We start from the raw sequence: 20,878 nt of genomic DNA, 5'->3' as shown, positions 1-20,878 counted from the left end.
GGGAATGTCTGAGTAGCTGTGGTGCTACTTGAAACCATGTCTACCAATTGAGGTCTCCTAGATTGTCGTTGGGGACTAGGTTTATTGTATGTACACTAGACACAAAGACAAAGAGCAACCTTGCCTTTGACCATATAGCAGACATTGGAAAGGTTGACAAAGCAATTGTTCAAACGAAAGATAAATGTCTCTACCAAAGGCCAGAAGACAAAGAATTGGGCGAAAATCCACTATAACTAATGATCTCTAATCTACTTATTTAAACCAGTCTGAATCCCTACTTGCTCATAGTTATCCATTCCATCCAGCAATTTGATCTATCACACAATTAACCCAACAGCCAGCACGTTCTTCACCAAAGGCTTCAATATGATGCAACCAGGTATGTTCAGATATGTGTTTGGTGGACCGGGTCTCCCTGAGTGGGAGGTGAGCAGCCATGAGTGCGTTTATTTTGTGACAGTGCATTTCCACGAGAGTTATAGATCATATTCCAGCGAAAAGCTCATGCGAAGTATGATCCGTCGAATCAAAGATGGGCAGGCCGAGGTCAGCCTTAAGCCTCTCCATCGTCTGACTCCGCGATGTATCTCAATGCCAGTTTATGGACCCTATGACGCCCCCAGTGCCGTTATTCTTGCAACCGGCAGAGAAGTTGCAGAGAAGCGCTTGAATGAAATCCAGCAGGGATTTGTGGAGATTGATATGGATCTCGTTTTCGGTCGTCAACGTTAGGTTGGTATTTTGGCTTCAAAGCAATCTATGAATGAACTTCTTCAGTAATTCCCATCCTTTCTTCTTCTATCTCCGTAGTAGAGATATGATAATTGTACGAAAATATAATATATTGACTACCATAATAGTAGTGAGCATGTTACCAGGTAGATTGTAGTGTCAACGAACAATAAAGAACAAGTCATTTTAACTGAAGTTCTCCACCTTCCACCACCAGTCGAATAACCTCCTTATTCAATCCCTCCCAGCGAGTCCGTCCCTTGATAAACCAATATACAAAAGCAAACAAAGTAGTGGCACCAAAAATCGGTGCCGCATAATTCATGTTCTCTCCAGTAACCGGCAACTCTGCTGGGAATGCCAGCCACACTGTTACCCAGGCAGTATACACCAAAGCAAATACATTAACCGGAAGTCCCCAGATGCCCATATTCCAGTTTCCAAGAGGGGCCACATGCTTCTGAAACCGATTATGAACCATGCAACTAATAGCAATAAAATACGACACAAAGAGGCCAATGGAGCCGAGTGCAACGAACGCCCCAAAAGCGGCACCGTCAGCGATGTTCAAACACGCTAGAACCATGACGACGATTACTGGGAGCCAAACAGCACGAATTGGTACATTGTGCTTGCGGTCGATCTGCCGTTCTTGTCAGCAACCATCCTCTGCGTTTATCTTATATCTCACCGTCTGGTGCGAATGGTGCATACATAACTAAACCACCGGGGCAGGGCTCCGTCTCGAGCCCACGCCCACGTCAACCTTGAGACAGACGCGATGCTTGCCAGATTGACCGACAGCGAGATTACAAGTAGCCCGCTCACCATCGCGATGGCGGCTTTCACGGACCCAGTTGCTTGCCGGCAGATCTCGATTATCGGGAAGTTTGACTTATGGGCTTCCTCTACCGAGCCCATCGTGAAAAGCATGCAGACAACCATTGCATATGCCAAGATACCGTTGGCGACGACGGTATAGAAGATAGACCTAGGAACAGCCTGTTTTGCTCGGCGGACTTCTTCACTCATGTGGACTGCGCCGTCAAAGCCTGCTTAACTTAGCTTGCTGTATTTGATTTTATTTTTTCCAAGTATGTAATGCGCACGTACCGACAAACCCCCAGACAGGAGTGAGCAGACCGATGTTCCATGCGGGGAACTTTGCCCAGCCGGAGGTGCTTTGCGTGTGTAGAAAGACAAACTCTGGCGTGTGACGAGGTGCTAGAGCTGTGAATACAACCAGAAACACAATCAGAAGGCAGATGTGTAGAATACCCGCCAACATTTCAATCCAAGGAATCAGCCAAAATGTATACATGTTCATCAATGCTTCGATAATAAGCATGCCAATAATGATGAGGGTTATGTGCCATTGCTTTGGATTGTACTCTGGGTAGTTCACGCTCGCTAGGCCCTGGATCATTGTAGCTGTGGTGTTGGCAACACCGGCGAGTGTGGAGATCCACGCAAACCAGGTCACCCAACCTGAGTAATGTTAGTATTGAACCAGGCAGCACTCGATAATTGACACACCCTGCATCCAAGTGATGAATTTCCTCTGGCTCGGCGGTGCCAGATAATGTGTCCAGTGGTACTGAGCCCCGGCGATTGGTTGCATCGACGCCATCTCGGCTAGCGAGGCAGATTGAGCCATTGCACCGAACACCACGATTACTATACCCCAAGCTAAAGCTGCAGGGCCGCCATTTGAGAGCACTGTACTCAAATTCCTAAACAGTAGTTGTGTTATTAGCGCTGAAGCACAACAAAGGATAAGATAAGACTCTCATACAAAGCTTGAGTTTCCCAGCTCGACAAGTAAGTAAGAGAGAAAAAGAATATCTGGGTGAAATTAAAAAGCCGCTGTATACTGTCTCAGTTGGGTACACTTTCTTGACTGAACAAGTTGCATCGTACCTTGGGCGAAGCCTGCTCCGTGGGTCCAGTCTTTTTAAGGGGGGTGTCATAGGCATTGGAGACATTTGCACCTTGGTCTAGTGCAGCCATTCCAATGACTGCATTTTCCCTTTCCAAAGAGAGCATCTCAAGGCGCTCCATTTGTTCTCGGCGGTGCGAAAAAGGCAGTTGATGACGAGAAACAAAACATTGGACAAGTCCCGAAGGAAGATCGGAGAAAGAAAAAGCAAAACTGAGGTGGAAGCCATAAATCCAAAAACAAGGATCATGCAGAGTCCTTGTCTCACGGTAAATTGTCCTTGTCTTGCCTGGATGGGGTCGGTGTATGGTGCCGAACCAGTATCCGGCCTGCTTTGGAGGTGGGACCGAAAGATGCACGGTTGTGGAACTTGAGATAGACTGATCAGTCGCAAGACAGGAATCATCGTACTCGTGTGTCTCTGGTCGTCTGGAAGATCCAATAAAGAACCCGATATGAGGGTACTCGGACAGTGGTTGGGTTCTGCATATATCATGTAATGTCTCTTCTGCTAACCTTTGGCATAAACATGATCCTGTTCAACTATGTCCAACGAGAATCTTTCGACAGTCATGTCATCCAGCATAACGGTTATCCTACCGCCGCTCTTACCTGTCACCGATAATGATCATAGTGCTTGGGTTATCACCGTGAGCACTATTCTACTTATTATCACTATTCTCGCCACAACAGTGACCTTGATATCTCGCATTCGCGTTTTGCGCAGAATTTCCTGGAGCGATTCAACTCTATTTCTCGGTTGTGTAAGTGTCTTTTGCCTTTAATAATTACTGTTCCTAATCAGTTCACTAGATCATATTTATTCCTCAGACTGTTTGTGTGAATGTAGCCAGCTCCCATGGTATTGGCAAGCACCGATATGCATTGAGCAATGCCTCATTTGAGAAATACAGCAAGGTAAGAAGGTGAAGCACCTTTAGCACCTTTCTCCAAACCTTGAATCTATATTCTAACATAACCAAGACACTCTTCGCTAGTCATCTTCTCGGGGTTCTCGTCTTAGGGTGTTCCAAGGCCGCCGTTGCACTTCTGGTCCTCTCCTTGCAACCCTTTGAGAAAATAACACTTGCATGCAAGGTTGTTTTGGGCTTGATCAGTACCTGGGCCCTAGCTGCACTTATAGCGCTCGGAAAACAGTGCGATGGACCACGACCGTGGGACTCCAGCCCCGAGCGATGCGTGAATCAACAGGTTTTATATATCGCGTTGGGAGGCATGCACATGTTATTAGATGTGGTAATAATTGGGCTGCCAGTTGCTCTACTACATCAAGTCCAGATAATACGGTGGAAACGCTACCAAATCTCTGCCCTGTTCGCGATGCGGATCCTGTGAGTAGTTGATCTCCCAATCTTGATACAAATCCCCATCTAATCCCACGCAGCGTTCTAGCTCTCACTATTGCTGGCCTGCGATCCCTCTCACCGCTCTATAATTCCAAACCTCTAGATGAAACATGGAATGCCCTCATGCCAGCCATCTGGCTACAATTAATTCTCAGCTCCTCAATTCTCTGCACATGCATCCCGACCCTCAAACGTGTCCTCGCCGAGCTCCAGACAGGCATGATGGCCGGTGTAGTTTCGGACTTTTTTGAGCATTCCGTCTCGGGTCACACCAACTCAGGAGATCGATCGGCGTCCAAATCTGATAATGTTGTTGGACAGAGATCAGGATCAGGGTCGGCATCTCGCTCGCCAAATCCAAGACATTCACTAGATGCCGAGCGCGTCGAGAGTCAAAAGAATCTGCGCGAAAATGCCACCGTTCAAACAATCAACTATGAGGCCTTTTACGAAGGTCCTGGTTCTTCCAGTGCCTCATCTTCTCATAACCATGAGAGCGATGGTTTGAGCATATATTCACATCGTGGAACCTGAAGGCAACTAGTGTTAAAAGGCTGGGAGTATTCACGGGAAAGTATACCTAATGTTGTAGGGTATATCTAATTATTTAGAGGAAGTGTGATTATATACCCAATTAGATTATCACTACTCACAAATATGTTCCATTTACCGTGTTTCTGAGGCATCTTCTCATGACGCCATCATCGATACTCTAACAAACGGACTTGACCGGTTGGCAAAGAGTTTCCCATGGCTTACTGCATTGGTTTTACAGTCTCATGTGATTTAGTGCCCAACCTTAGCCGTGGTGATAATCAGTTCTTACCCCTCTCAATCGTAGCGTGAAGACAAATATAACCTCTGCCCTCGCAAGGTATTTCAAATTCCCCGCTATATCGGATGCAAACTAATCTTACCCCTAGGAACTCGATTTAGAACCGTTCTTTCGCACTCGATGGAAGCTCGACGGTTGGACGATGTAAACGATGCAGCCGAAGGAACCCGAAAAGAGATCAAGGTATTACTACCACAAGTCACAACAATCGAAGAGGATGAAAAAGGAAATAAAAAGTACGGCGGGGATGCGCTTTTGATGTTGATTTCCCGTATGAATACCACCCTCGGTATTGATGAGGTAGGCACGAATATTATTTGTTCCTAGACGGACGATTTTACTAACCCAACTAGAATTGGGAAGGACGCTTAAGGTATTGGAAGTATCCTACAAAACTGAATCTTCCAAACTCGGCATACCTTATTCCAATACTGAAAGGAATTGAAGTGAACGGGTGGTTATTGAAGGAAGGATGGTTCGTACAAGTCAATGTTAACCCAGTTGTGGTGGCTGCGGGTACGACTACGCTGTTAGTTGCGCCTCGCTGATATATACCTATGGCCTAAGTAGGAAATAGATTCGAGGAAGTTCAAATGTTATCATTATGGTCAAGTTATCAACGAGGGCGCAGGGGATGGTAATACGGGCGTCTTCAAAATAACTCTCCTCGACAAAATCCAGCTCGTAGTGAAAGATCTACGACATGACCCCTCCGCACCGACAATGGAGACGGGCTTTGCCAGGCCAAGTATCCTTTTACCATGCTCGACGAGAATGTCATTGCTCCTTGCACGACTCTAAACCTACGGGGTAATCTGCCAAGCACAACTTACAAGTATCACGACCGAGTCAGCTTTGGTGTTTTGTGTCCAGGCAAATTTCATCGAGGGCGGTTTAATGCTCACGCTGGTCGCTCAGCATAATGTCATGGATATGACTGGCCAAGATTTTATCATCGGATTGCTGGTCAAGGCATGCCACAATGAGGCTTTCACAATCGAGGAGATTACAGTCGGTAACATGGATCGGAGCCATGTCATTCTGCTACTGGATGATTCGTACACCCCGGGCCCTGAACTCCTTCACCAGATTGTGAAACCCCCGCCAAGCGTTAAAGATATTGTCTTGGATCCGGTTACACCCCCAAAATCTACATGGGCTTACATCGAACTCTCCACGGCACAGCTTGGTTCCCTCAAAGTTCTCGCCACGAATACATTTCCCGCATCCACGGACTTCATCTCTACGGACGATGCTGTCAGCGCTTTTATCTGGAAATCCATCGCTCGTGCCCGGGCTTCTTGTCTGGAAGAGACTTCTGAATCATTGTTACGCGCGCAGTCGACATGAGACAGCGTTTTGGTATTCCCCAGGGCTATCCGGGTCTCCTGCAGACTTTGACATACAACACCGACACTATCCAGAAACTATCTGAAGAGGCTTTGGGTATCGTTGACGCCGAGCTTCGGTCCCAGCTCGATCCCAAGAAGAATGCTTGTATTCAATACCTGTGCCCTCGCCACATTTCTCAGCCGCTCGGCTGACAAGACCAAGGCGTCTTTTACCGCCACGGTCAATATTTCATCCAACGTTATGCTGCTCGTGGTCGAGAATTAGCTGTTATGATCTCGACTTTAATTAGGATTGGGTAAGCCTGAAGCCGTGCGTAGACCACATTTTACCCCTGTACGTGGCTTATATACTCTCTATTCCTACTCTAATAAAACCAGTTACGTTCCGGTTAATAACTCTATCATATATCTTAGCCCTAGTTAGGAGTTCTGTCGCTCCCGGAAACTTTAGTACGGTTTCTAGGGGCATATAAACAGCTTTTAGGAGCCAAATAGACACTAGGAAACCCGACGTAGCTTATAGGGCCTTTGAGGTTTGAGGAACTAAAGTCATATTCCTATTGATAGCTTTATTAATTCCTAGAATCATAAGTGGTTCTTAGGGCTATGGCCAACCCTTCTGGGGGTGGTGGAATGACACATATTTGTGCGCATGTCCGGTGAAGTTGTGTTACAAGGGCTTTCCGCGACCTCAGAAAGCAAGATATTGACACTAGGATCCAGAGGTAGGGTCCTAGGGGCGCAACAGGTCCCAGGTCTAACCAATGTGTTCCCAAAGCCAGTTTTGTATCCAGTCAGGAGCTAAAGTATATCTCCTAGGGATCAAAAGCTCCTAGAAATGATTCGAGCTTCCCAGACTCAGTTTAACAAGCACAAGAGGTTGTTAGTCTCTCTCTCGAGTTGCGTTTTTCTGCCAACAAACTCCGCGTTTGCTGGCCATGTCCGATCCGTTGTCTCCTTGTTCACGTGGTCGTTTCCTACCGTACTCAAAGACACCATTCACATCATCTGACGGATTGAAGGGGCCGTGGGAGGGTAAGGGACTGGGCGCCACAAGCTCGGCGACGAGTCGGTCGGCGAAGGTAAGATAAGGCTTGTATGGGACTTTTCTCCGTCGAATTGTAGGCCATTTCATGGGGCCTGTTGAATCCTTCGGATTCTTAAGGCCATTCAGTAGCTCGGTGGTGATTTGGGCCTCGTAATAAAGTATGTATTCCCGATCTAATACGTTGGTCACGAGAAGACGTGACTGGAAGCGGATTAGCTAGGCCCCGACAGATAGATAAAGAAACGAATAAGCAAAAAACATACGGTGTAAATAGTTGGTTTTGGCAAATCCAGCTTACGCTCCTGGAGCTGCGCAAGGGCCAATAAGTGACAGATGAAATATGGATCTTCGGTCCATTCCTTTGGGGTTGTCTGAGCTAGTCGCTTCTGACAGATACTCACCCCAACGGAGTTCATACCTCCCCTTGGACCTGGACAAGGCTCAAACTGTCTCCTTCGATCTCCGTTGACTTTTGTGTAATGTACATAGCCTACCAACGAGGGTGAGCCATTATGGATGTGATCGATGGTTGCTTTATGGCGATGAAACACAATATAGTTTGGTTGGTGAACACGTCGACCTTGAAAATAAAATGGTGCTCCTTTACTGCTCAGCAGTGTTGTTAGTAACTCCTATAGAAGCTGTTATCAGACAGTAGCTCTTACCGAAAGTATGAAAAAGGGCGCTCCTCGCCCACTAAAATGTTGGTGAGACGACGCTGCTTTTCGAGAAGGAATAACTCCATAGCAAGTGCTTCAGCATCGTTTGATAGCTTCGGGCAAGGCTTTCGACCATCAGTGTTCCTATGGTCGTTTTGAGTAGATTCTGCATAGACAGGGGGAGTTCCGACATCCTCGAATCGACACCCCACCAGATTAAGGTGGTAAGAAGTCCACTGGAGAGGATTGACGAGGCAATAACTGTGGTAGCGCACGATATCATGAAATGATTTTGCTTGAGGGTTGGCCGCCATGGCGATGATCTTTGCGATGTTTTGAGTCGGCATCATGATAATGCCCAAGAAGGTTTCCACCGCCTATCAGGGCACCTCTGACCGCCTTTGGCATATAACAGACCAATCAACTTCCAACCTCCGAAGGTTGTGATGATGGCAGTTGGGCACTAGGCTGCTAGTTAGGCAGCGACCGCGAATCAATTGGGGAAATCAACAATGTAACTTCTTTTATGCTTCAAATATATTGTGTTAATTATGACCCCTACTCCTTATTTTAGCAGTGTTATCTCTGAATCTGCTTTCAGGGCTCGTTTTCAAGCCGAGAATGGAAAAAACTTTTCGCAGCTAAAAGTTGTCGCCGCCAGTTACTGGGGACGGCCTCATTTGCTTGCATGTCGTGTAGTACGGCGGGACCCGCAGCGCAATCTGCTTCCCATTCTATCACAATATGTGACAACCTCTGATATACATTCTTCATCCAACGAAATCAGCGCGTTCTTACAAGGTCCCGATTTGACGTTCATGGCTCAGAGCGAGCACTATTTAGTGCGAAGGTCTAATTGTGGTATCTCACTTGCTCAAATTTGGGCAGCCATGGCCATGTTCAAGGGGAACCAGGACCGTCGCACGCGAGATATACCTACGATGCAGGAACAAAACGAAAGTAAGAATGACAACGACGACGAGGCACGGCAGCCCAAGCGTCTTAGACGACATACATTCCAGCCAGACTTCGCCGACTCTAGTGAAATACAAGTTGGCTCTAGTAGCCCACCGCAAGACGGCTCGTACAATGGCTCTCAAGGGTCTTCCCTGGGTTATGTCGACCCTGATACACACTATCTGGGTACAACACCAGAAGACGACACGCTGCGACTCGCGTCGTGCGTTATTCGACATATACTTTATTTTGCATCGCCCCAAAACTCAGCATCAAATCCAATTGTTGTCGAGTTTCGAGATGCAAAGACAAGACTCGCCGCTACAACCACGATTGGAGACCGGCAAATAGTTACCATTGACGATGGTGGCCTCTGTTTGAGACGGCAAAACGAAAATGGCAATTTTATCCTTGCGAATAACCACGTTGCAGTGTTGGAAGCGAAGACGCAATTCCAGTGTCTAGAGAGTGGACGACCCATTATCTCTGATAGGAGTTTTGCACAGATGATTTGCGAAGCGCTAGCGACCAGATTATCTAACGGTGGCAACTCGTAAGTTTAATCAACTTCAGATCGCCTAGGCGTTTTCGTCTCCGCATATTTCCTTTATAGTACAAACTGACGATCTTGGCAGCGTCATAGTCATAAATGCTACGCAGCACTACATGTGCTTCCTGCAAATGGACATGAGTGATGATTATATCATGGATTTTGAGAGTCCCACACCTACACATATGTTATATGTGAGCTCCACGCCCTGGTTCGATCTTAGCCAAAAAGGCGGGAGGGAAAATGTATTAGCCAATTTATGTGGGATTATGCGTCGAGCCATATACGAACAGGAATAGGAGCTAGAGGCTACAATCGCTCATCTCGCGAAATGCCTACACATTACTGTGAAATGGAAAGATAGTTACCTAGGTACCTAGGTAGTTAATCCGATATGATATCGCTTTATGTAAGGCATTTCGGCAGTATTAGGGGTATAATAAGTGAATAATTAACCTTGTATTATCTTAACTCGGTGTTCGTGCTGTCAGTAGGCCTATAGAGGCTACTAGAGCTTGACCTCGTGTGGTTGTGTTACTCGTGGAGTACTAGAGTACGCAGTCAAGGTTGTTTTGCCTCAGCAACTAGCACTATTTCAATGGAAACCAGCTCCCAGTATCATTAGTCTCAACTCTGTAAACAATGTAGAGATTTTCAGTACACCTTTTCTATTATCTATCTCTTAGGAATTGTATATGCATGGATACTACCGTAACACTTGTCGATCACCGTCTCCGCATTCCGCCATGCCTCCTCATTTGGGAACTTCAATGTTGAGAGTTCTTCCTTCCTTCATCTCTCTCATCTCTCTCACCCTCTGCACTTTTATTCATTTCCTTATACTACTAGTTAGGTTTTTGTTCAATCATATTAAAACATCGTTGTTTGTTGTCTCTTGTCTCTTCCTAACAATCTAAAACCGTCATCATGGGTGGGGAAGTTCCCTTTCGCCCCGCTCCTCCAGCTTTACCCCAGTTAGCTGATCGCCCGGTCGGCCAACGTATCAAGAAGATCTACACCGATCGTCTGAACCAGTTCACATCGAACGGCCAGTATGAAGGCCAAAACCTCATCTCAAAGTATCACGAAGCTACAAATTCAGACGAAGACCATGTCAAGCTCTCTGTTTACTCGGTTCCTGACCTACAGCGACCGACCTTCAAAGAGGCGACCTCTCAGGAATTCAAGCCAACTCATATCGGTGCTTCTTTTGGCCCCAGTTGGTCCACACATTGGTTTCAGATTCACCTCACAGTGCCCGAAGACATGCTCCAACGGGAGCATCTAGAGTTCCATTGGGATGCCAACAATGAAGGGTTGATCTGGACAGAGGACGGTCACCCGCTGCAGGGCTTGACTGGAGGTGGAGAACGGACCGAGTTTGTTCTCCCTAAAGGCTGGTGTGATGGGAAGGAGCATACCTTCTATATTGAAATGGCTTGCAATGGCATGTTTGGCAATGCTCCTGGTGGCGATTCGATCCAGCCACCAAATCCCGATAAATACTTCACGCTCAGCACGGCGCGAATCACTGCGGTAAACCTAGCGGCTCGAGCACTTTTCTATGATTTTTGGATTATTGGAGATGCCGCCCGGGAATTCCCAGGTGAGTCGTGGGAGTCGCATGAAGCCAATGTCGTGGCAAATTCTATCATGGATACCTTCATTGCCGGCAATGGAAGCAATGAGGCCATAAACGAGGCGCGGAAGATTGCTAGGAAATATCTCGGCGATAAAGTGGATTCGTCCAATGTTTACGACACAAACACGCAGCCAATAGTGTATGCCATTGGCCATTGTCACATTGACACCTGCTGGCTGTGGCCTTGGGCTGAGACTAAGCGAAAAGTAGCACGGTCGTGGTCCAACCAATGTGATCTGATGGAACGATATCCTGAGCACCGTTTTGCTTGTTCTCAGGCTCAGCAGTTCAAATGGCTCAAGCAGTACTATCCATCCGTCTTTGATCGCGTGAAGCGCTGGGTAAAGAAGGGCAACTTCCAGCCTGTCGGCGGGAGCTGGGTCGAGCACGATACGAACATGCCAAGTGGGGAGTCGCTGGTCAGACAGTTTTTGTATGGACAGCGATTCTTTGAGGCAAACTTCGGTAAGCGAAGCACAACGTTCTGGTTGCCCGATACCTTCGGCTACTCTACCCAGATCCCTCAGATATGCCGCCTGGCTGGGATGAGCCGCTTCTTTACCCAGAAGCTCAGCTGGAACAACATCAATACCTTCCCTCACACTACATTCCAGTGGGTTGCGCTTGATGGCAGCCAAGTCATGTGCCACATGGCCCCTGCCGAGACCTACACGGCTGAAGCGCATTTCGGTGATGTCAAGCGCAGTGTCAGTCAGCACAAGTCACTAGACAACGACAAGACATCGCTACTTGTATTTGGAAAGGGCGATGGAGGTGGTGGCCCGACCTTTGGACACCTCGAAAAGCTGCGTCGCTGCCGTGGTCTCAGTGATCAGGTCGGCTCATTGCCCCGAGTGCAAATGGGCGAGTCGGTAGATGACTTCTTTGCAAAGTTGGAGGCAAAGGCTGCCTCTGGCACTGATTTTGCTACCTGGTACGGCGAGCTTTACTTTGAGTTGCACCGTGGAACATACACTACTCAAGCAAATAACAAGCGCAATAATCGCAAGTCCGAGTTCCTACTGCGTGAGATCGAGCTTCTTGCGACCTTTGCAACCATCAATGCTTCCGATGGTGGATATCGGTATCCCAAGAAGGAGATTGACGAGATGTGGGAAGGAACCCTCCTTTGCCAATTCCATGATTGCTTGCCGGGTAGCTCCATTGAGATGTGTTATGACGACTCAGACAAGTTGTATGCCGAAATCTTTGAGACGGGAGCCAAGCTGCGAAAGAATGCTCTCGGGGCTTTGGGACTCACTGGCGATTTCACGGGTGGAGATTCCATGGCCCTCAACACATTGCCATGGCCCCGATCAGAAGTCGTTGCAGTTCCTCCGGCAGTGTCTGCATATGAGGGATCCAGATACGCCGTCGCCGATGGCACAACTGGGGTGATGCAAGTCCAGCCGGCCGACTTCAAAACAACCACTTCGGTGACCGTGGTCGAGGTCAAAGCTGGTGTGTTCCGTCTGGAGAATGGTAAGCTGAGGGTTGATGTTCAGGATGGGGTTATCACATCCTTGTACGATGTACAAGCAGATAGAGAGATCGTCGCAAAGGACCGCAAGGCTGGCCAGCTAGTCATCTTTGACGACAAGCCTCTTTACTGGCAAGCATGGGATGTTGAGGTTTTCCATATTGAGTCACGAAAGGAGTTGCCCGGGGGTAAGACGACCATTGTAGAAAATGACCCGCACCGGGTGAGTGTCATGACTGAGACACAGATCAGCGACAAGAGCTGGATCAAGACCACAATCAGCCTGTCGGCATCCACATCTGATGAGCCCTCGCATGTGGAAATGGAAAGCGAGGTGGAATGGCAAGAGACCATGAAATTCCTCAAGGTCGAGTTCCCTGTTGATATCACCAACACCGAGGCATCCTACGAGACCCAGTATGGCATCGTTAGGCGCCCGACCCATTATAACACAAGGTATGCACTGACTTTCTACAAACTTCACAACAATACTAATTACTCTGCAGTTGGGACATGGCCAAATTCGAAGTCTGCTGTCACAAATGGGCCGACCTCTCTGAAAACGGCTATGGAGTCTCCATCCTCAACGACTCTAAATACGGCTTTGCAACATGCGGTAACCTGATGCGCCTTTCTCTGCTCCGTGCCCCGAAGGCCCCGGACGCCCACGCTGACATGGGCCGCCACCACATTCGCTATGCAATTCTTCCTCACATCGGTGCCCTTGATGCCCGAACAATCCGCGCAGGCTTCAATTTCAATAACCCACTCGTCGTTGAAAACGCCGGCCCTAAAGCATCTGCTTCCAATGACCTATTCAAATCTCTGTCTATCAAGGGCGCGCCTTCCTTGATTCTGGATGTTGTCAAGCGCGGCGAGGATGATGCTGATGTTTCGTGGGATGGTACTCCTGTCCGTCCTGGGAAGTGTGTTATCCTGCGTGTCTATGAATCACTTGGTGGTAAGGCTCGTGGTACCATTGAGACGACACTACCTGTGAAGAGTGCTTTCAAGTGCAATGTTCTCGAGGATATTGAGACTGACGGGCTCGATATTGCCACTGAAGATGGTCGTTCGGTGATCAAGATTGAGTTGAGGGCGTTTGAGGTCGCTACGTACCGACTACAGCTGTGATGGTAAGGAACATACTATTTGAGTGGCAGGCTTTAAGCAAGCCTAGGGAGTATCGCATTCAATTGGAAGCAATGAAACAAATGACGTATCGGACAAACGCTGTCTGTATAAGTTCGTGATTTACATGATATCGCATCGTAGGTGTAATAAGACAGATAAATCCCATTCCCATTTCCCGCTACGCCCGCAACACGACTCCTCCCAGGAGTCATGTGAAAAGACAAACCAACCAACTCCGAAAAAGCCAAGCAGATGCAAGACGAACGCAGAATATAAAGAGCAGTGCATCTTCCAAGAAGACTCAGTCTCTCCCGTAGCTGATCTTCAACCGCTTAACAGAAGGCTTGTCCTCGTCGGATATATCCTCTGTCTGGTTCTTACCCTTGGTATTCTTCGACCCACCAGTCGCCTTCTTCTTGTTTTTTGACGAGCCATTCGAGCTCTTCATCCCGCTAGCCGAAACGGATAGTGGGTCAATCTTCATGGACATGCTTCCGCCAGTCGTAGATGTCGGCGTCGCTGCGTGGGAAGGCGTTGTTTGTACGGAGGAAGGTCCTGGGGAATCCTGCGGACACAACAATAATCGTTAGTCACCAGTTCGAATCAAAAACCTCATACTTGGCATCCAAGGCGGGTAGTTCCTTGGTAGGTTCGGTTCTGCATACCAGCATGTAACTCGCCGAGCTCCGTGAGAAAACTCGATCCGATTCCGTCACCTGCGCCTTTCGCCTCGACCCGGCCATGCTACTGCCCAGACCCAGTCCTGCGGCGCCGAGACTCGACCCGCTCGCGGAGCCTTTGATGTAATTGTCGAATCCCTTGATGATGTTTCCAGCAGTGGTTTCTTCCAGATATGATTGTTCGAAGCGGAAGATTTGGTCTTCGAGTTGGGCCTGGGGAGAGGTGTGTTAGCAACACATCACGATAGAACTGTTCACATGTGCATGGGTGGATATTGCGAGACGATGCGGGATTGGAGAACATCCTCGCGCATCAAAGAACAAAATGCTAGAAAGATAACCACGTCCGGTCCTTAGAGGACCAGAACGCGCGAGACTGCACTGCACTCACCATGCTTTTATCCATTAATCGCTTTTTCTGTAGTGTGTCCCTCAGCTCGCGGCGCAGTTTCTCGTAGTATGGTAACCCGCGATTCGCGGAATTCTGATCGGCAGGCGCATTCGGTGCCCCTGCTGTTGCGCCGGCTGTGGGCGCCGCAGCTCCGGTGTTCGCGGACGCGGGCGTTGGAGCTGGTGCTGTGTCTGCCATTATTGGAAGGTTGAAATGCAGTAGAAGGGATATTTGCTTTACGTCAAAGGGACGTATGGCATGCGCAGAATGGGCGAAAGGAAGTTAAGATTGGGGTGGAAATTGTGTCAGTGCCGTAGTCAATGACCGCGTTGGGGACTAAGAGAGTTGTAGCCGCTGAGAGATCTTATCAACGTTTGTCTTGTTTGCATTCCCCTCCTTGATTGTCAGCTATGATGTGCTTTGTGAGGTGTCTCTTCTCATACCATCTGCTATGTTACGAGTATATTGTCATTTGTTTTATTGAAACATAAGAGGCCTCTTGTTACTTCTACTGCATAACTATTCATTTGCTACTACTCAAGATGGACCACTCGATGCACGGTGATATGGGTCACGGTGGTATGGGTCATGGCGATATGGATATGGGTGGGAAATGCAATATGAATGTGAGATATAGCCTTCGGTCTGCTTTGATCCCATGCTAATATCGAATGTCTGAATCGTAGATGCTCTTCACCTGGTCCTCCGAGAATTTGTGCATCATCTTCCGCAGCTGGCATATCACCGGACCCTTCTCCTTCATTTTCTCCCTCATCGCTATCGTTATCCTTGCTGCGGGCTATGAGGGAGTACGATCAGCGACCCGGAAATACGAGATTGCCCATGCACAGCGGCTCAGTGCGTTCCTAAGCACTACTACCACTACTGGGGGTAAGTGATTTGCTCTTTTTGTGGGTCAAAGGAAAATGTCAAGCATACTACATTTCCAATAATTCCTGCTATGTTTTGGAGATATGATAGGGAGATGGTATACTCTGAATGGGCAAGGTTCTTTCTTATTGATGCCTTGGCTCTCTGCAGACGCTGAGATCGCCGACCCTATCATTGCCAACGGCCTGACGGATGCAATCCCTCAAACTCACCACGAAAGCTCACCACTGCTTGTAGGAAGGGCTAACAAAGCGGCGCTGGTGCGCAAGGGCAAGCTTATCACGGCGGCTTTGTATGCCATCCAGGTTTTCTATAGCTTCTTCATCATGTGAGTGACTTCCAGCAATCCCTCTAGCTTCGTCCTAGCTTGCTGACTTGCTGATTTAGGCTGCTGTTCATGACGTATAATGGGCAGGTCATGATCGCAGTTGCAGTGGGCGCATTTGTTGGGTACTTGGCTTTCTCCGAAGGGACGCCAGCTGAAAAGACAATCGCGTGTCATTAAAGGATGCAATCCAGGGCATTGGCGTATTTGCAGACTCAAGAGGCAGGTGTAGAGAACAATGGCCAGCGTCAGATATTTGAACTGGTTTTCAGATTGGAATTGATGGGTTTAGAAGCCCTTTTCGGCGGGGAACGGTGCTGGTTTGTGGTTCCACCAATCTCTCCATATTGCAGTAATAGTTCATATAGTTCATGGAACTTCAACATCACTCCCATCATCGCCAAATCCAAAACTGAATCCACCTCCTTCGGTATCTTGCCCATCGGGGGTGTCCTCTGTTTTCCCATGAACAATATCCTCCCATTTGCGCTTTTTGCCTTCGTTCTTCTTCTGCAAATCATTCCACGCCTGCTCCAGCAGGTCGGGATATGCCTCGCGCATACCGGTCATAAACCGCTCACATGGATTAGCCACGTTCTTCCGGAACCCAGACACCTGGTCTGGCTTGTTAGACAAGAAATCCAAGGCAGCGCCCAGATGGCCTCGGGGAATAAAGTTCTGTGTGATAGCGATCGACGGCTCTAGGTTCACGACCAAATGCCACCACCCAGATGGAACGTGTAAGATCTCACCCTCGCCGCAGATCCCTTCCACACACCCTGGAGTCTGGCGTGCCTCGGCATGGAAGCCCAGTAGCCATTCAGCAATGCTGAGCGGAGAAGTCACCTCACTCTGGTCATCCGACACAAAGACACCCGGAGGCAGGGGTTGCTTCTTGCTGGACGGGAACATAATCCAATATTTGGGACCACGTAGCACGGCGTTCCATGCGCTGGTGGCATTGGGGTCTTTGTGAAACTTGCTGCCGGACCGCTCGGGACCGATAATCAACCATTGATGATCAGGGCGGTCGTCACCAAGCACGGAGAAGAAGTCTTCGGCGAAGCACGCTGGGGGCCAGTACGATGCGTCGGGTGTGGTTTCTGGAGATCCCACGGACAGTCCCATCTTGGAGACGAATGATCGGTCGAATAGGTACAGCGGGCTCTCGTCGGAATTGTCCGCCATGTAGTCGCCGTAGGTGCGCATGGCCCAGTCCACGGCTTCGGCACGGAACTTGGTCTTCCCGTATCGGGCCAGTAGTGACCCCACAGTCCAGTCCTTATATGCTGGCCAAGCCTTGACAGGCTCAGTCAGGATGAATGGTCGGTCGGTCCAATTTGCTTGGAATTCCTCTGGTGACAGGTCTGGAAGTCGTGCAATCTGGTTCCGCGCTGGGATCTTAGAAACATAGGGGTCGAGTGAGATGTGTGCGCAGTTGAACGGCCGGTAGAGAGAATCGGAGAATAGCTGGGAACAGTCCACCATGGGCACTTTGGAGGCGGGGATATTGAGATATGTTGACCGCCATGTTCCTCGCCATGTGAAATCTTCTCTTGGGTCACTGCAACCAGACTTAGTATGGATATCATTTGTGTTCATTGGGAAAATTATTATATTTTATGAATAAAGGGTAGGGCTCAAGACCAAAAACATGACTCGGATCTACATAATTCAACTTGGATCTGCAGGCTTGTGGCTTACCGAACAAACAGCGCCTTCCACAGTTCTTCAGCCCGGGTAAAGGCATAGAAGGCCTTGCATGTCCGCCCGATTTTCAACAGGCTTGGCCCATCAAAGCCCTCCAACAACAACAAAATTAGTTCGTCTGGCAGATGTTGAAAGGTCCCTATGGCGTTACGAAGACTCCAGGTAGCCAACAGAGCATTCCCACTTGGTTTCACACCTAGTGGGTGGGAGGGAATGGCATCCCTTATGATCTCTGCATCTTGTGGTGGTGGATGGCTCGGCAACGATGTTATGTCAGGCATGATCTGAGGCTGGCACTTTTAGGGCTTCAAAGATTCTGTTTAGTGGCGACCTAACCAACTGGAAGGTAGTTCACCAAATAAATGGGAACAAGTGAAACTAAATTGATAAAACCAAAGAAATTGATTAGAGCAACAATTTCCTCGCATCAATCAATTCAAAAATAATAAAATAAAGTCAACAAGAGGGATGTTTTTCCTCTTCATGTCGCCCACTCTAAACTCGCTTGGGCTTGGCCACACCCAATAAGGAAAGCGGTGGGATAATGCCCCGTAAAAAAAAAAAAAAGTAGTAGCAAATGGCGCCGCAGTTGTGGCCATTCGATTTTTTCGCTTCTCTTCTCTTCCTCCTCCCACCCCATTTGTGAATTTCACATCCAACCACATTTTTCAACCTTTCCTAGTATCCTATAAAAAGACTCTTTAATAAAGAGTCTGAGGTACTAGAAGTCAACTTTCCCACGCAGCGAACCTCCACAAGTTCGCTAAATCTACCCCACCACACCGATCACAGACGCCTGTGATCCTTTCTATCAAACCGCAAATATGGCTGACAAGGGTCTTGAGGATCTCGCCGAGGGTATGCATTACATTCCTGTCACTTTTTGATTAAAGATATTTTACTTTGCCTTCGCTGGAAGTCGCAACCACGAGCGCATTCAGTGCTGGGTGGCGTCAGATACGGAAGGCGCGATATGAAGATAGAGGCTAATATTACATTTTTCTTGCAACAGGGCAGATCGAGTCTAACTACGATGAGGTCACCGACTCCTTCGACTCCATGGACCTGAAGCCCGAGCTGCTTCGCGGTATGTACCCCCTTCGTCTTATCAGGTGGGGTTGAAAAAAAAAAAAGATTTACTAACGGTGGGATACTAGGTGTCTACGCTTACGGTTTCGAGCGTCCCTCCGCTATTCAGCAGCGTGCCATCATGCCCATCATCAAGGGTGAGTTTTGTTTCATTCCAAACCCACTGTTGAAATTTGCGCCTAACCTGTGAGGTCAGGCAACGATGTTATCGCCCAGGCTCAGTCCGGTACCGGTAAGACCGCTACCTTCTCTATCTCCGCCCTGCAGAAGATCGACCCCGAGGTCAAGGCCTGCCAGGCTCTGATCCTTGCTCCCACCCGTGAGTTGGCTCAGCAGATCCAGAAGGTCGTTGTCGCCATCGGTGACTTCATGTCCCTCGACTGCCACGCCTGTATCGGTGGTACCAACGTCCGTGAGGATATGAACGCTCTCCGCGCCGGCCCCCAGGTCGTTGTCGGTACCCCCGGCCGTGTCCACGACATGATCCAGCGCCGTGTTCTGTCCACCACCGCCATGAAGCTCTTCATCCTCGACGAGGCCGATGAGATGCTGTCCGTAAGTTATTGCAATTGATATCATGTGTGTCAAACTGGTTCTAACTTTTCTTTTTTTAGCGTGGTTTCACCGAGCAGATCTACGACATCTTCCAGCTGCTTCCCCAGTCTACCCAGGTTACCCTGCTCTCCGCTACCATGCCCCAGGATGTCCTTGAGGTCACCACCAAGTTCATGCGCGACCCCGTCCGTATCCTTGTCAAGAAGCAGGAACTTACCCTTGAGGGTATCAAGCAGTTCTACATTGCCGTTGAGAAGGAGGAGTGGAAGCTCGACACCCTCTCCGATCTCTACGAGACCGTCACCATTACCCAAGCTGTCATCTTCTGCAACACCCGCCGAAAGGTCGACTGGCTCACCGACAAGCTCACTGCCCGTGATTTCACCGTCTCCGCTATGCACGGTGACATGGAGCAGGGCCAGCGTGATGTTATCATGAAGGAGTTCCGTTCCGGTTCCTCCCGTGTCCTGATCGCCACTGACCTTTTGGCCCGTGGTATCGATGTCCAGCAGGTTTCCCTGGTCATCAACTACGATCTCCCCGCCAACCGTGAGAACTACATTCACCGTATCGGTCGTGGTGGTCGTTTCGGTCGCAAGGGTGTTGCCATTAACTTCGTCACCGCTGACGATGTTCGCATGCTCCGTGAGATCGAGCAGTTCTACTCCACCCAGGTTGAGGAGATGCCCATGAACGTGGCTGACCTCATCTAAACACCCTAACTCTTGACGTCTTGATGCGGTTTACGATCGCAGAATCTGCGTTAAAAGTGGCTTTCTGCGTTTCCGCCTGCAGTGTGCCGGGAAAATGAATGGGGCTATGCTTCCGCATATTGAGTTGACAAGTCGACGCCCCGGTCATTTTCCCGGCCCTTGGTATGGTTTCCTATGTCTTGCACCAACGGAGATGAGAAATGTTTGTGCGTTCACCTCTTGCTTCTCCGTTTTCTCTTAGTTTTTATGCATTTCCCTCTGCTTTTTCCCTTGTCTGTATCTAGCTCGCTCTTGTTGGTTAAGGATGCTGCCTATTCTCGTACTTAATCAATAGACCGGGCCAAAATGTGACTTGTTCCTCAGGGCGTCGTCCTTGAAAGATATTAAAATCCGTATTCTGTTTATTGAATAGATATGCATAGTGTAACCGTCATTGATTCTCTCGTATAAAGTGTCAAGTGTCGCAAACTCTAGTGGCACACAAGCGCAATTCGAGCCCCTTGAACAGCCGTTGAGTCTATCATCTCGAGGCCTGGAGATTTGCCCTCGGTAGCCTAAAACTTTGTCACGAGTTAGCTTCTTGAGGCCCTATGCCATTTATACAAAACTTTCATATTCTCATAAAACGGAACCAGCTTATATGTTAGCGCTTAGAAATGCATGCCCAGGTGGGCCGTGAATGACCCTCCAGCTTGTCATTTCTGAGTCTTTGGAGTATTTTTAGTTCCCCTGGCTCTATATCTGCCACTTTATTCGTCTTCTGTAGATATGAAGTACTCGGAACATGTTCCGATGCCCGGACAAGCGAGCCGATGGTTGTGTCTTG

General features: G+C 48.6%; 12 protein-coding genes across 12 annotated transcripts; 8 read left to right on the top strand and 4 right to left on the bottom strand.

Annotated features, from left to right (window-relative positions):
- Positions 1–369: 369 nt before the first annotated feature.
- N7516_010202 (uncharacterized protein) lies at positions 370–735 on the top strand (the record flags this gene model as incomplete). Its single annotated transcript, XM_057222921.1, has 2 exons — positions 370–443; positions 498–735. The coding sequence occupies 2 exons, from the start codon at positions 370–372 to the stop codon at positions 733–735; spliced, it is 312 nt and encodes a 103-aa protein (XP_057070142.1).
- Positions 736–916: 181 nt separating this feature from the next.
- Positions 917–2,796, bottom strand: N7516_010201 (Amino acid/polyamine transporter I; the record flags this gene model as incomplete). The annotated part of the gene is made up of 6 exons (XM_057222920.1): positions 917–1,378; positions 1,450–1,787; positions 1,849–2,223; positions 2,272–2,468; positions 2,531–2,601; positions 2,656–2,796. 6 exons carry the CDS (start codon positions 2,794–2,796, stop codon positions 917–919), a joined length of 1,584 nt encoding a protein of 527 aa, XP_057070141.1.
- A 1,219-nt stretch (positions 2,797–4,015) lies between these two features.
- N7516_010200 (uncharacterized protein) lies at positions 4,016–4,575 on the top strand (the record flags this gene model as incomplete). The annotated part of the gene is made up of 2 exons (XM_057222919.1): positions 4,016–4,026; positions 4,080–4,575. 2 exons carry the CDS (start codon positions 4,016–4,018, stop codon positions 4,573–4,575), a joined length of 507 nt encoding a protein of 168 aa, XP_057070140.1.
- A 421-nt stretch (positions 4,576–4,996) lies between these two features.
- On the top strand, positions 4,997–5,424 carry N7516_010199 (uncharacterized protein; the record flags this gene model as incomplete). Its single annotated transcript, XM_057222918.1, has 2 exons — positions 4,997–5,176; positions 5,230–5,424. 2 exons carry the CDS (start codon positions 4,997–4,999, stop codon positions 5,422–5,424), a joined length of 375 nt encoding a protein of 124 aa, XP_057070139.1.
- Positions 5,425–5,773: 349 nt separating this feature from the next.
- N7516_010198 (uncharacterized protein) lies at positions 5,774–6,226 on the top strand (the record flags this gene model as incomplete). The annotated part of the gene is made up of 1 exon (XM_057222917.1): positions 5,774–6,226. One exon carries the CDS (start codon positions 5,774–5,776, stop codon positions 6,224–6,226), a length of 453 nt encoding a protein of 150 aa, XP_057070138.1.
- An 885-nt stretch (positions 6,227–7,111) lies between these two features.
- Positions 7,112–7,787, bottom strand: N7516_010197 (uncharacterized protein; the record flags this gene model as incomplete). The annotated part of the gene is made up of 3 exons (XM_057222916.1): positions 7,112–7,477; positions 7,540–7,699; positions 7,771–7,787. 3 exons carry the CDS (start codon positions 7,785–7,787, stop codon positions 7,112–7,114), a joined length of 543 nt encoding a protein of 180 aa, XP_057070137.1.
- Positions 7,788–8,486: 699 nt separating this feature from the next.
- On the top strand, positions 8,487–9,449 carry N7516_010196 (uncharacterized protein; the record flags this gene model as incomplete). The annotated part of the gene is made up of 1 exon (XM_057222915.1): positions 8,487–9,449. The coding sequence occupies one exon, from the start codon at positions 8,487–8,489 to the stop codon at positions 9,447–9,449; it is 963 nt and encodes a 320-aa protein (XP_057070136.1).
- Positions 9,450–10,369: 920 nt separating this feature from the next.
- ams1 (alpha-mannosidase) lies at positions 10,370–13,698 on the top strand (the record flags this gene model as incomplete). Its single annotated transcript, XM_057222914.1, has 2 exons — positions 10,370–13,020; positions 13,071–13,698. 2 exons carry the CDS (start codon positions 10,370–10,372, stop codon positions 13,696–13,698), a joined length of 3,279 nt encoding a protein of 1,092 aa, XP_057070135.1.
- Positions 13,699–13,999: 301 nt separating this feature from the next.
- N7516_010194 (chromatin modification-related protein EAF6/MEAF6) lies at positions 14,000–14,967 on the bottom strand (the record flags this gene model as incomplete). The annotated part of the gene is made up of 3 exons (XM_057222913.1): positions 14,000–14,263; positions 14,364–14,591; positions 14,770–14,967. 3 exons carry the CDS (start codon positions 14,965–14,967, stop codon positions 14,000–14,002), a joined length of 690 nt encoding a protein of 229 aa, XP_057070134.1.
- A 344-nt stretch (positions 14,968–15,311) lies between these two features.
- On the top strand, positions 15,312–16,165 carry N7516_010193 (low-affinity Cu transporter; the record flags this gene model as incomplete). The annotated part of the gene is made up of 4 exons (XM_057222912.1): positions 15,312–15,395; positions 15,456–15,660; positions 15,811–15,988; positions 16,048–16,165. The coding sequence occupies 4 exons, from the start codon at positions 15,312–15,314 to the stop codon at positions 16,163–16,165; spliced, it is 585 nt and encodes a 194-aa protein (XP_057070133.1).
- Positions 16,166–16,354: 189 nt separating this feature from the next.
- Positions 16,355–18,026, bottom strand: N7516_010192 (putative F-box and JmjC domain protein; the record flags this gene model as incomplete). The annotated part of the gene is made up of 2 exons (XM_057222911.1): positions 17,690–18,026; positions 16,355–17,549 (listed from the first exon to the last, which is right to left on the bottom strand). The coding sequence occupies exons 1-2, from the start codon at positions 17,974–17,976 to the stop codon at positions 16,355–16,357; spliced, it is 1,482 nt and encodes a 493-aa protein (XP_057070132.1). The 5' UTR covers positions 17,977–18,026.
- A 272-nt stretch (positions 18,027–18,298) lies between these two features.
- On the top strand, positions 18,299–20,206 carry tif1 (putative eukaryotic translation initiation factor 4). Its single transcript, XM_057222910.1, has 5 exons — positions 18,299–18,553; positions 18,708–18,782; positions 18,853–18,921; positions 18,981–19,339; positions 19,399–20,206. The coding sequence occupies exons 1-5, from the start codon at positions 18,520–18,522 to the stop codon at positions 20,050–20,052; spliced, it is 1,191 nt and encodes a 396-aa protein (XP_057070131.1). The 5' UTR covers positions 18,299–18,519; the 3' UTR covers positions 20,053–20,206.
- Positions 20,207–20,878: the final 672 nt, after the last annotated feature.

This window comes from Penicillium verrucosum (assembly GCF_028828655.1).
Source record: "Penicillium verrucosum strain IBT 35672 chromosome Unknown utg000004l_segment0_segment0, whole genome shotgun sequence".
NCBI classification, from domain to species: Eukaryota; Fungi; Ascomycota; class Eurotiomycetes; order Eurotiales; family Aspergillaceae; genus Penicillium; species Penicillium verrucosum.
The sequence above is the reverse complement of the archived record's forward strand: the minus strand, read 5'-3'. Positions and strand labels throughout refer to the sequence as shown.